The sequence below is a fragment of the Rattus norvegicus genome, chromosome 1 (assembly GCF_021556685.1).
Source record: "Rattus norvegicus strain SHRSP/BbbUtx chromosome 1, alternate assembly SHRSP_T2T, whole genome shotgun sequence".
In the NCBI taxonomy this organism is placed as follows: Eukaryota; Metazoa; Chordata; class Mammalia; order Rodentia; family Muridae; genus Rattus; species Rattus norvegicus.
Genome location: NC_141534.1, coordinates 190929410 through 190942949, shown reverse-complemented (window position 1 = coordinate 190942949; position 13540 = coordinate 190929410). Strand labels below are relative to the sequence as shown.

The window sequence follows — 13540 nt, the reverse complement described above, 5'->3', positions numbered from 1 at the left end:
TTTGAAGGATGTCTTTACTTAGAAAATGAATATGTAAGAAGTTCAAGGCCAATCCTCATAACTAGTAAAAAAGAACTTGAGTTTCATGCCAGTTCACAGCTGCCCTGTATAGCCAGCAGAGGGGCACATGTGAATCCACAGGAGTCCCTGTGCAACAGTCCTCTGAACTGCCAGCACCATTATCCCAAATAATGGTTTGCTTTACTTCCAGGGTGAAATCAATGCTGGACATACATAGACTGTTTGGGTTTTGATAAGACTTGCGAGCCAGCCTAACTGGAAGAAATCCTAGTTATTACCCTCATACTACAGTTATAGGAAATGAAATTTTATTCTCTTAGGTCTCCTCCTGGGCCTGAGGAGTACATTAACATAAAACAGAGCACACCAAGCTCTCCTCTCTCTCTCTCTCTCTCTCTCTCTCTCTCTCTCTCTCTCTCTCTCTCTCTCTCTCTCTGTGTGTGTGTGTGTGTGTGTGTGTGTGTGTGTGTGTGTGTGTGTGTGTGTGTGTAGTTGGGTCTTCCAGATAAAGGTCCAAAAAGTAAGCCCTGAGTACTCGTCTACCAAGCAGAAAAAACCAGATGATTATGGAACATCTCTAGGATGGGATAGCTAAAGGGAGACGCATGGTTTTAACAAGAGCTGTATAAAATTCTCTCAATCCCAGCTCCCCACTTCTCATCATAAGAATGTTTAGTCTTGGTAAGGGGGAGCATCTTTCACATAGGTACCCCTTGCTTCTGGAAGAAGAGTCAAACCACCTCTTGCATTGGCTGTTTTCCAAGTGCTTCTAACCCAAAATATCCTATACCAAAAAGGACACCTTCCTTGGAGGTGGCAAATTCTGTCATCCTTTACAGTGTTGCACTTTCTTTGTTTTAGGGGCTGGAATATGAGGTCTGTCTAACCTAACTTTGCCTCAAAGTCTTAATTCTCCCCTCTCAGCCTAGTGTTGAAACTGCAGACGTGCTTTGACAGCCCTTTGACAGTGCTGCTCTTGACCACTTCTTTGCTAGAAGGAAAAGTTCTGTGGTCTCCATACAGCCCTCACCATAACAATCATGTTCATTGGCTTCAAAACAATGTAGGTCAGCTGCTGCGTGGGTGTATACTCTCAGTTGTACATGCAGAAACCAAAGGAAGAGGAGTAAGATGGTCCGGTCCACTCACTGAATACAGAGTGGATTCCACATGAAGGGTTTCTGTCACATGGATCTTATAAGCTGCTGTTTTGTACGGCAAACTCTAACACCACCCAAAGACTTAGAGTTTTAACTGCTGAGTCACTACAGAGTACCACTCTCTACATGTATCTCTCGTAGCCAATTAAAGATAAAAGTTATATTCAAGGGTTAGAGAGATGGCTCAGTGGTTAGGAGCACGGACTGCTCTTCCAGAGTCCTGAGTTCAGTTCCCACCAACCACATGGTGGCTCACAACCATCTGTAATGGGATCTGACGCCCTCTTCTGGTGTGTCTGAAGGCAGCTACAGTGTACTCATAAATAAAAATAAATAAATCTTAAAGAAAAAAGTTGTATTCAAGTGTAGCATAGGATGGCAAGTCACTCCCTTTCATTACAGAGCTAAGTCTGGTGGCTTGGGTCTGGCCATTGAACAGGAGATTTCAAGTGTCTAAGTGTGGTACATTCTGAGACCCTTCTAGAGAGCAAACACTAAACACATACTGTGACATTAAAAGGATGAGTTCATATCCATCCTAGGGGGGTGCAGTTGAGAAATTTAAATGAAAACTGGATTGTAAAACTAAGTTGTAAACTTAAAGTGAGACGTTATGACATGTCTTTCTGTCCCTGTTTCAGTAGGGGACAAATGGACTAGAGCCAAGGCAAAAGACATTGTCACTTACTCAGGAACAGAAATGATCTTGCGGTCAAATGAAGCCCGTCTTAGCAAGTTAATCTGTCCACATACTGTAGCCTGGTGTAGCTCCAATGCCTATTAACACCACTGGAAATGAGGATAAGAGTGCCCACCTGCATTTGTTTCTGGGGCTGATGTAATAAATTTCCATAAACTTTGTAACTTAAAATGACAAATTTATTCTCACACCATTCTAGAAGCCAAGAGACATAAAGTTGAGGTATCCACAAGGATGCGTCCCCTCCAGAGGCTCTAGAGGAAAGACTTCCCGCCTCCTCGCACATCTGCTGTCTCTGCATTTTCCTGTGCTCAATAACTGCATCCCGTGTGTGTCATTTCCTGTCTCTTCTAATAACTCTCCCTCTGTTAGCACCCAATAGCAATATAGTCTCATCTTGATAGTTCCCTGACTTGAATCTACAAAGACTGTATTTCCAAATAAGGTCATATTCTGAAGTTCCATGTAGACAGAGACCCTGCCAGCCACAAAAACCCTCCATTGTAATGGAGCCTTTTCCCCAGTAAGGCACATTCCTCATTTTTACCCTGGGTGCTTTGCTTATTGTAAAGAAACAGCAACTGTCTTAGTCTGGGCTTTGTTGCTGTGAACAGACACAGTGACAAAAGCAACTCGTATAAAGGAAAACATTTCATTGTAGCTGGCTTACAGGTTCGGAGGTTCAATCCATTGTCATGGCAGGAAGCATGGCAGCATCCAGGCAGACATGGTGCTGGAAAAGGAGCTGAGAGTTCTGCATCTTAATTTGACTACAACCAGGAGAAAGTGTCCTCCAGGCAGCTAGGAGGAGTGTCTCAAAGCCCACCCCTGCAGTGACACACTTCTTCTAACAAGGCCATGCCCCCTAATAGTACCATTCTCTGGTCCAAGCATATTCAAATCGCCACAGTGAATTTGGTCTCTCCCTGGAGCTACTTTACAGTATCAATAAATAGCCCATGATTTCTTTTTTAATTTTTAATATTTTTCATGCTTTTTTCCCTCTCAACTTTCCCAGATCCTCCCCACCTACCTTTCTCTCTTTCTTTAGAAAAATTATTTCTGTTTTGACCATCTAATGCTGGGCATGGGGACTGCCCTGAAGTGTGGTTAACATACCCAGTGAGATTCCATTGGAGAAAACTAATTTTAACTTTGAAAGTTGATATCGGTGATAGAGACCTCCTTGTTCAGGAGTGGGAACCATGTCCACTTCCCACCTCAGCACCCGGCCCCCATCTGGCTTGAGCCTGTACAGGCCCTTTGCAATCTGACACCATCTCTGTACATACAGTCCCATGCATCAGTCCTGCTGTGTCTGGGAAGTACTGTTTCTTTGGGGACCTTCATCCTCTGGCTCTTAACACTTTTCTAACTCTTCTTCAGAGAAGATTCCTGTGCCCTCCAGAGGTCAGGGATTCAATGAAGACATACTATTTAGGACTGGGTGTTCAAAATCTCTTATTCCCTGCATATTGTCTAGTTGAAGGTCTATTTTAGTTTCTATCTATTACAAGAGGAGTCTTCTCTGATGATGGTTGAGCAAGGCACTGACCTATGGGTATGGCAAAACATCTTTAGGAGCCATACTATTGCTATATTCCTCTAGCAGAACAATAGCATTTGTTTTTCCTGTCAACCAATGGCCTATCCAGTCTCAGGCTCTTGGCCATCCAAGCAGTGTCAGACATGGGTTCCAACTTATGGACTAGATCTTAAATCCAATTACAAAGTGATTGGTTATTCCTACACCATTGTGCCACTAGTGCACCAGCATTCTTGTAAGCAAGTCACTATTGTAGATCACAGGGTTTATAGCTAGGTTGATGATTACCTTTCCCCTCTGGTACCGTCTAGTTCTGTGAACACTAGTCAGTATGGGTGAAACCTCTAGTTAGACACTAGCTCAACTTCTCTGTGTTCAGTTAGCTATGTAAGTGTGGTTGCTTGAATGAACATGGCCCCTATAGGCTCATAGGAAGTAACATTTTTAGGAGGTATGACCTTGTTGGAGTAGATGTGGCCTTATTGGAGGAAGTGTGTCACCGGGGGTAGACTTCCAGATTTCAGAAGCACAAGTCAGGCCTACTCTCTCTTCATGCTGCCTGCCAATCTGGATGTAGGACTCTCAGTTACCTGTCCAGCACCATGTCTGCTTTCATGCCACCATGCTTTCTACCATGAAGATAATGGACTAAACCTCTGAACTATAAGCCAGCCCCCATGGAATGTTTCCTTTATGAGCGTTTCCATGGTCATGTGGTCTTCATATGACAGAAACCCTATCTAAAACAGTGTTGTCTTCAGCAGTAGACTCTTACCGTTAGTTTGCAGAAAGCAACCAATAGCTTTGGCAGTAGGCAGAGATATTTATAGGCATCCCCAGGACTCCGTTGGCCAATGGCTCAACCCATTCCTGGAACTTGATGTTTCACTTGGTAGTGAAAGATGTCAAGTTGGGGCTTTGTCTTCCCTGTTATTTGCCAACCCCATTTAGAGTTCTCTGATATATGTATATATTTTAGGAAGCTTCTACAATAGTAGGTTCCCATATGTTCCTCAAATGGCCTTAAAGTTGGTTGTTCTTCTCCATACCCTCTCCCTTACCCCTCTCTTCCATGCCTTCACCATTTAATCTTCCCAACACTTTTTTCTCCCTTTTCTCCCTAACTATATATTCTATTTCCTTTTCCTTGGAGGCCCACCTCTTACCCCTAGTCCCTTACGTGTTACCTAACCTCTGTGGTACATGGATTGTAGCATGCATATCAAAGGCCTAAAATCCAATATCCACATACAAGGGAAAACATACAACGCTGGTCTTTTGGCGTCTGGGATACCTCACTTGGGATGAATTTTTTTCTAGTTCCATCTACTTACCTTGATAATTTCATAATTTTTTTTAGTAGCTGAGTAATATTCCATGTATAAATGTACCACACTTTCATTATTCCTTCATGGGCATCTAGGCTGTTTCTAATCTCTGACAATCATAAATAGAGCAGCAGTGAACACACATGAGCAAGGGTCCCTGTAGTAGGGTGTAGAGTCCTTTGTGCACACGCCCAAGAGTGGTATAGCTGAACATTGAGATAAGGCTATTTCCAGCCTCCTAAGGAACTGCCACACTCATTTCCATAATGGTTGTATATGTTTGCACTCCCATCAGCAATGGATGAGTGTTCCCCTTTCTCCACATCCTTGCCACCATGTACTATCATTTGTTTCATTGATCTGGGCCATTCTGACTCATGCAATATAAAACTCTCAAAGTAGTTTTGATTTCATTTCCCTGATGATGTTGGCCATCTCTTAAGGTGCTTTCAGCCACTTGTGTTTCATCTGCTGAGAACACTGCTTAGTCTTGTGCCTCATTTTTAAAGTGGGATATCTGTTTTCTTGACGTCTAGTTTTTGTAGGTCTTTATATACTTTAGATACTAACCCTCTGTTGGGCGGGTAACTAGTAAATATCTTCCCCATTCTGTAGCCTGCTGCCTTTTCCAAATTATGGTGTCCTTTGCTATACAGAAGCCTTTCAGTTTTACGAGGTCCCGCTTATTAATTGTTGTTCCTGGTGCCTGTGCTATCAGTGCCCTGTTCAGAAAATCGTTTCCTATGTCAACGAATTAAACCTATTCCCCATTTTCTCTTCTGACAGATTGGGGTATCTGGTTTTATGTTGGGCACTTCCCACAGTTCTTTTGTCATTGGGGATTGTTTTAGCTATCTTGGATTTTGTGTGTGTGTGTGTGTGTGTGTGTGTGTGTGTGTGTGTGTGTGTGTGTTTTCATATAAAGCTTACACTTCTTTTCAATTACTGTGAAGAATTGCATTGGTCTTGATGGGGATTGCATTGAACCCGGAGACCACTTTTGGCAGGATGGCTATTTTCACTGAATTATCCCTGTTTATCCATGAGCACAGATCTTTTGATCTTCTGATATCTTCTTCTATTCTTCAAGTTTTTATTATACAAGTCCTTCTCCTTCTTGGTTAGACTTATCCCAAGGGGAAATCTTTAGCTTATTGTAAGATAGTACTGTTTTGCTGACTTCTTTCACAGTCTGTCTTCTGTATATAGGGGTGATTACTGATTGTATTAATTTAGGTTAATATTGGCTGTGGGCTTACTGTAAGTCACCTTTATTATTTGAGATATGTCCCTTGTATCCCTAGTCTCTCCAGGACTTTTATCGTGAAGGAATATTGGATTTTGTCAAAGGCTTTTCCTGAATTTAATGAGATGATCGTGTGGGTTTTTTCTTTTAGGGCTGTTTATGTGGTGGATTTTTATTTATTTTTGTATGTTGAACCAACCCTGCATCTCTAGTGTGAAACCAGCTTGACCGAGGTGGATGATCTTTTTGATGTGTTCTTGGGTCATGTGTGTGAGTATTTTGCCTGCATTTAGGGCTGTGCACCATGTGCATGCAATGCCCAGGAAGCCAGAGTGGGCAACCAGATACACTGGAGACTGGAATTACAGTCAGTCATGGGCCACCATGTGGGTGCTGGGAATCAAACCCATGCCCCATGGTTCTTAGAGAAGTTATATGTTCTACTTGGAAGATGTGATACTACTGTGCCTTCTTATCCCTTCCTCATTCTGTTCACATCTCTCACCCACATGCCACTGGCTCACTAGTCTGTGTTGTCTGCTGCTGTTCTCCTTCCATGGAGAATTCCTGCGTCTTTGCTCCACCCCCACCTCATACCCATCTGGAGTGCAATGAATGGATTGGTCCATATCCAGATAGTACTGGATGTTCATCAAGGCCCTGGGCTTTACATTGCATTTTCAGCAGGGTCTTCTGACTAGAGTGTAAGTAAATGAATACTGTGCTCCAGGCTGAATGCCACAGTGGGTCTGCCTGAGTGCAGACAGACTGGGAGAGGGATCATAGATGTACCTACATTGGCTGTAGGAGCCAGCCTCTCCAGGCAGACTCTTATTTCCTCCCCATCAATGCCCACATCTTAAAAGACAAAAGTCAACAGACACCTGGCAGGAAACACTAAGCCATTTATTACAAAGTCAGATTGGCAGCTGGGGAGGCAAGGAGATCTTTGGGCTCCTGAAAGCCCTTCTGTAACAGTGTAACCAAGAGGAAAGAGGGTGGGGAGAGCAGGAGGCTCAGTAGCAAAGTGCTCACCTAGTACGCATGGACTGGGTTCCAAACCCAACACAGTAAAAAAGAAAGAGGGCTGGAAAAATGAACAGTGTGCATTAGCAACTGCATGCTCCACCTGCTCGGCTCTCCCATGCCCTGCCCTTTCTCAAGAACAGAGACCTGTCCTCCTTTTCTATGTGGTCTCTACCTGTCTTTAGGCTGGGCCCCAAGCCCAGTCCATGGGCACAAAGGAGTTCCAGGTTCCAGGAGCAGGAACAGCAGCAGGACAGCAGCAGCTGCCTGCCTGCCTGGGAAGCCAGGCCAAGGTCTGCTGCTGTCAGAGTGGCTCCTCTGAGCTCAGGTCCTGCAGAAAATAATGGAATTGTCCTGTCCTCAACTCAGGACAAACAGCTGAGGACTCCAGGCAGTGGGGATGCTGCCAGCAGTTCTTCACCTCGACTTTAGAATCAGGCGGGTTTTCTCATCTCCAATGAAGAGCCTAAAAAAAAAAATTGCCCTGTGAGGTCTCCATTCCCCCAGAAGAAAGACCCAGCTTCCCATTACAAATCTCCAAGCCCAGAACTCTTTAAACAGGTGGCTTCCTGAGTTCAGTCCCCTCAGGCAGTGGACAGTTTCCTCTGTGGTCCTACACATATCTTGTCCTGAAGAATATGTATGGTAGCCATTCAGAAATCAGCAACAGAGCAATTAGTGGTGTTTTACACCAGGCTCCGGGCATTGCCTGAAGCCTCTAGACTGTAGTGGGCAATGATACAAGAAGGTTACACATCTAGCCCAGATTCAGCCCTCTCAGACACAGCTGAGGGAAGATGGGGAGGGTCTGGGAGGAGCTGATGTCCCAAGGAGACAGAATATGATCTAAATATATTATAGAAAAAATTTAGATAAAGAATATTTTTAAAGCCAATCTAAGCATGAAACCCACCTATAGGGATATCCCAAGTCCTTAGGAACACATTTGAGTACTACTTGGAGCCAGTGCCACCCATGAACACTTCAATCCTAAGTGCCAGTTACCCCCCCCACCCCCAAGTAAAGTGGATTTCTGTCACTTAGAGCCATAGGTCCTAGGCAGAGGTAGCATAGTTCCCTCTGAAGATTCCCATTCTCTTCCAAGTTTAAGGGAGTGCCAATCTAGTAGCTGTAGACTCTCTGTCACCCTCCTACCTAATGAGCAGTCCCACAAAGAGGCCAGCCAGGAGTGGGCCCAGCCAGTAGATCCAATGGAAGTCCCAGTAGCCAGCCATCACAGCAGGTCCAAAGGCACGAGCAGGGTTCATGCAGGCTCCAGAGATCCCACCACTGCAGACACATAGATACCTAGTTCACCAGCATCTCAGAAGGTCCTGCCTCAAATCCATGTCCTTAACCAGGCCTAAAGACAGCACCAACCAGACATCCTCTCTAAACTCCCATACCAGGGCTCCTGGGTGGGTCCCAGAGGCTGTGAAATGGCCTTAGCTCTAGGCGACAAAGGATGGTTGCTACAGGACCATCATGTCAGACACACACACACACACACACACACACACACACACACACACACACACACACACCTAGAACAAATGGTCAGCAAAAGCACCTGCTTAGTCATGATAGGAGGGGGGAAATGAAACATGTTCCTTTCCAAAGTCTATAAAGCAAAGTCCAAGGAACGCCACCCATTTTGGAGTCCAGTTGACCTACATTCAAAGTCCAGCCCAGGCAGTTCTACTCTGTAACCTTTGTCTAACCTCTCTGTATATCCACTGAAATGAAAGTGTTCATTTCATAGGCCATAGCCAGGAACAAATGGCAAAATGTGCACGCCATGATGGTTACTAAAGTGTGTCTGGCACACTGAGGACCTCATGCCACAGTCCTGGGACCTACCTCCAGAAAGGATCTGTTTCCCAGGCATACCAAAGGAGGCATGTTCCATGGGCTCACCAGTGGGAACTCATTTCCAAGGCACACCTCAAGCTCTGGGTTCTGTCTGCAGACCCAGTACCTTCAGGCTGGGTTCGCTAACCTTCAGTGGGTTCTGTGTCCAGAAGCCCGTCCAGGTGGGGGAGCACACGTGTAAGTGAAGCACATGCCACTAGGGGGCAGCAAATCACCACTGCGCTACCTCATTCCCAGGCAATTCAAGGCAACAAAGAGCCCTGGACCCTGAGAAAGGTTTGGTTCTGTGTCCAAGTAAGAAGGAACTGAACTTTTGAAAGTGACCTCTTACATTCCAGCAAATGTGGGTGATTGTCCCAGGTTTGTCACCTTAGACTCTCAATGACCCTAAGTCATTTCTTGCCTTTCTGAACCACAGTTTGACTACCTGTACAAGGGAGAAAGAGTTCCTGAGCAAACTTTGTCTCCTTGATGCTTTCCCAAAACTAACAAGAGGTTCAAAATAAAAGAGACCGGGGTTGAGATAATTTTTTGTGAGACAGAGGCAACACACTGAGGGAACGCTTTATTTCCATTACAGAAATCAGGAATTTTCACCCAGACCTCTGACTTAGCTCTGAATGAAGTAGAAGGGTGGACCATATTCTCTAGCCAAAAATCACCTAGCACTGCCCAATACCGCCTACCCACCATTGCCTGTTGCCTGCCCAAAGGCAGCCCACTATCTCCATTTACCACAGGGCAGGGCCATCACCCTTCTGAGGGATACTTACCCTGCCAGGATATCCACAATGACAGAGAAACCAATGGAGAATGGGGCTAGGGGACCCATTGTCTTCTCATTGACGGCACCCATACATACAGCCAATACCAACAGCATCGTCATAACGATCTCTACCCCCAGGGCTTCTGCCACCTGCTCCTGCTCCTGGACTATGGCAAAGGCTGCCCCAGACGCATTCCAGAACCTTTCCTCTGGACTCACCACCTGTGGAGAAAAAGCCACTCAGCCTAGGAAAGAGAAGCTGGGAGCCGGACAGAGGTCATGCCCAACCCATCTGCAGTTGGACATTTCCCAGTGTCTCCCCTTTTCATGTGTATGACCGAGAAGCTACAAGACTTCCTCAAAGCTTGATTTGCACACCTGAAAACGGAGGATAATGAGTGCTGTGCCCTATGACACTTAAATAACCCTCGTGAGAAAAAGAGGACAAAACTAGCTTGCCACAGGCTCCAGAAAGTGAAGAGACATTTCTGGACCTGTAGGCCTTGAGGAAAAAGAGTGAGGAGTTGAAACTGAGTCAGCCTCAGGGAAGCAGGAGCTGGTGGGAGTCCTAAGAGGGGAGAAGGGAAGAATAGAAAGGGTGGGGTCAAGGAGGGACAGAGGAAGGAGCCCATGGAATTATATATAGAGCTATGGAAATCTTTGGCCCAGTCAGGGGATGAAGTTTTATGGTAGAGCATTTCTCTGCCATGCTGAAGTCCCAAAGAACTTGCTTTTTAAAAAAAAAGTCACGAATATACATATATATATATGAATGTTTTGTGTTCATGTATGCCTGTGCACCACGTGCATGTCTAGTAACTACAAAAGCCAGAAAAGAGTGTTAAATTCCCTCGGACTGGAGTTACATATGGTTGTGAGGTGCTATGTGGGTGCTGAGAATTGAACCCAGGTCCTCTGGAGGAGCAGCCAGTGCTCTTAACTGCTGGGGCATCTCCTTGGCCCAGGAACTAGCCTTTTTGATTGATAGAAAGATTTCAAAGATTTCAAGCATGGAGTATCAACTCAAGGGAAGAGAGGGGGAAGGGGACTCCATCAGTCACAGCAGGGATCACCCACCTTAGCCAGGGCAGCTCCGATCATTCCCCCAAACAGCTGGGAGACCCAGTAGGGAATTAGCAGCATGGTCTTGAGGCCTCCAACCAGTGTGACTGCCAGCGACACAGCAGGGTTGAAGTGTCCACCGCTACAACCAAGAAAAGAAGGAAGCCATGAGGTCACTGTCCAGGGCTCACACAGGGATGTCCCTTGAGAGCATGTATGTCAACCTGTCCCCCAAGCTCAGCCTATAGGCTGGAGCCAGCGCCATCTCTGTCATAAGCAAATCTCTCCCATTCTTCCATGTGTTGGAGGAAGAGGCACAGAGAGATCTGGGGATAGGTGGAGCAGGCCCTAAACCCGGGCCCTAGGTGGCCTTAGAGACAAACGCATAAGGAAACATCCATGGTTTATTCTGACTCCTCAGAGCTTGCTCTGGCCCTTCAGAAATGTGGCCCGAGTGCCATCTACAGTCCACACAGCAGAGTGCAACCCAACATGCTGGTGCATGTTCAGCAGGCATTTCTGTCTGCTAGTCAATACTCCGGGCTTCACCGAAGCCCACATGGTGTCTTCTTCTACATCACGCAACTAAATACAAGCTCAGAGGCTCGCCTTGGTCACCCAGCCAGGAAGCCACCAGGCCTACCTAGATAGAAGGTCATGTGCCTTTCATCCCACTCACAGCCCGCCTTGGCCATTTAAAGAGATAATAAAGTGTCCATTGTTTCTTTCTAGAGAACAGTGAGTTCTCTGTCCTCACTCAGATCTGATTTAGAGTGAGATAGAAAACAGCTCTATCCCAGTTCCCCGAGTCAGATGTTCCAAGCGGGATATCCACCATTACAGTTGACTCTGCTAGGAAACAGCCCACCTTCCCTCAACCCGCTCTACTGAGCTCCTCCCCAGATTAAACACCAAGGGTCACGTTTCTGCTTTAAAAAAGAAAGAAAGAAAGAAAAAACCTCTTGTCAGGATGAAGCCCCTGTGTACCCCAGTGGATAAACAAACTTGGGGCTTTGCTTTTTCTAATTCACTTCCAAAGAGCAACAGCAACAGTAGTGAGTACTGAGCACCACCCCCCCCCACCCCCGATCCTTTCTCCCCGAGACACTTGGCTTTGGGCACTATAGTCAGACAGCCTGAATTTGACTCCTGGCTCCACCACCTTCTAGCAAATACCTCATATCGGTGGTGTGGACTTTCCTCTTTTGCAAATATAAAACGGGAAATAACAGAACCTATTTCTTACGTTTCTCACTAGAGTAGAGTAGCATGCTCAGGATAGGGCAGAGGCATGGCTGGCAATAGGTGTGTGTTGGCTCGAAAACTAACTTTAAAATACAGTAAAAGCATGATTCCTATGCAATAGGCTTCACAAGCTGCAGAGCTAGATGACCCCACTCCCACACTTGTAAGGCCGTAAGTGGGTGCCCAAGAGTTCCCCAAATCGGCGCTAGGCTAAATGCTGAGATCTGGTCTCACCTGATGTTCCCCAAGGTAGCAATGATGAGCCCCAAGGCCAGCCCATGAGCCAGGGCAGGCTGCAGGAGCCCAGTATTCGGACTGTTCTCGATGACCGATAGACACCCAATGAAGATGAAGAGAGCGGAGCCCAAAAGTTCCACCACACACGGTTGTATGTACTGCTCATACCAGGACATGCCATGGTAACTGTCAGCCATGTTGGTCTCCTTCCCCTTGATCTCACGTAGGTCCATACTACACATCGGCGTCTGCCGTAGGGAGAAAGACAGGAAACACGGGTAGCAGAGGTTCCCAAACAGAAACCCCCATCCCCGGCCTTGAACACATCCTTAGTGCTTTTGCCCAGGTAACAGACTTACCTCCCCAGACATATCTGCTCCGGAAGGTGGGAGTCAGAGCTCCAGGAGCTGCACCAGCTGAAGGAGATGTGCTCACTTAACTCCAGAACTCAGACTGGTCCGCTAGACTCTGCGCTTTTAAAGGACTGGGGACGTTCACCAAAGGTGTCCAGAAAGCAATAAAGCCTGGTTGGGAGGTGGCCTAGAAGAGTAAACTTTTTTTTTCTAATCTCAACAGGGCAAGGACCACGTGGGATCAATGATTGCTGGGCTTAGTGCCAGGGACAGGAAAGGCGTGGCCTGCTTGCATCACGTGCGGAGCGTACACCAGGCCCCCTTCACAGTGCCTCATCTCTCCAAGGTCCAAAGGTGGTCAGCACATGTGCCCAGACATGAGGAGGGCCCCCAGAAGAAACACTCAGTAGTAACAGCCAGCTCCTCTACCATTGTCAGTCCACAGTCCTCGTGGGCCTCCTTCCCACCCTGTTCACCCGGCCCAGCAAGTGTGTGATGGCTGCTGAGGGTCTGAGGCAGTAGAGACAATGTGGCACTGTTGTGTATGGTAAAGTTAGTGGAGTGGGGATGGGTGAGACCTACAGTCTCATCTACTCAAAGCCAGGGAACCACCAGTGAGATGCACCCCTCCGCTCATCCTCCTTGCACTGACATCCGAGGTGAGCTTGTACAAGCCAGGAGCTAACCACGTAACTGAGTGCCACTGAGCTCGCTCCACTTTCACTGTTTCAGCGACTGAGCTAATGTCACGGCACCTTACAAGACTTCAGTGAGTGAAGAAATGAAAAGTGCTCAAGGTAGCTCCAGATACAGTAAAGTGCCAGAGTCCGTTAATTCAGAATATACCCGTAAGCCCCTCACACATGCAAGTGGCCAGGCCTTGCCCCTGAGGCTCTCCAACCGCCTGGTTCCACTCACAGAAAACTCTGCTATAATCGCCACTCAGGCGGTCCATCTTTGCCCTACAGAGTAAAAAGC

At 46.5% G+C, this 13540-nt stretch overlaps 1 protein-coding gene across 2 annotated transcripts; it reads right to left on the bottom strand.

Moving 5' to 3' along the window:
- Positions 1 to 6886: 6886 nt before the first annotated feature.
- On the bottom strand, positions 6887 to 12695 carry Aqp8 (aquaporin 8). Of its 2 annotated transcripts, none has more exon segments than NM_019158.3 (6): positions 6887 to 7493; positions 8183 to 8317; positions 9673 to 9887; positions 10743 to 10869; positions 12207 to 12460; positions 12569 to 12695. In NM_019158.3, coding segments are annotated over 6 exon segments (792 nt in total). In that variant the 5' UTR covers positions 12581 to 12695; the 3' UTR covers positions 6887 to 7444.
- Between the last annotated feature and the right edge of the window lie 845 nt (positions 12696 to 13540).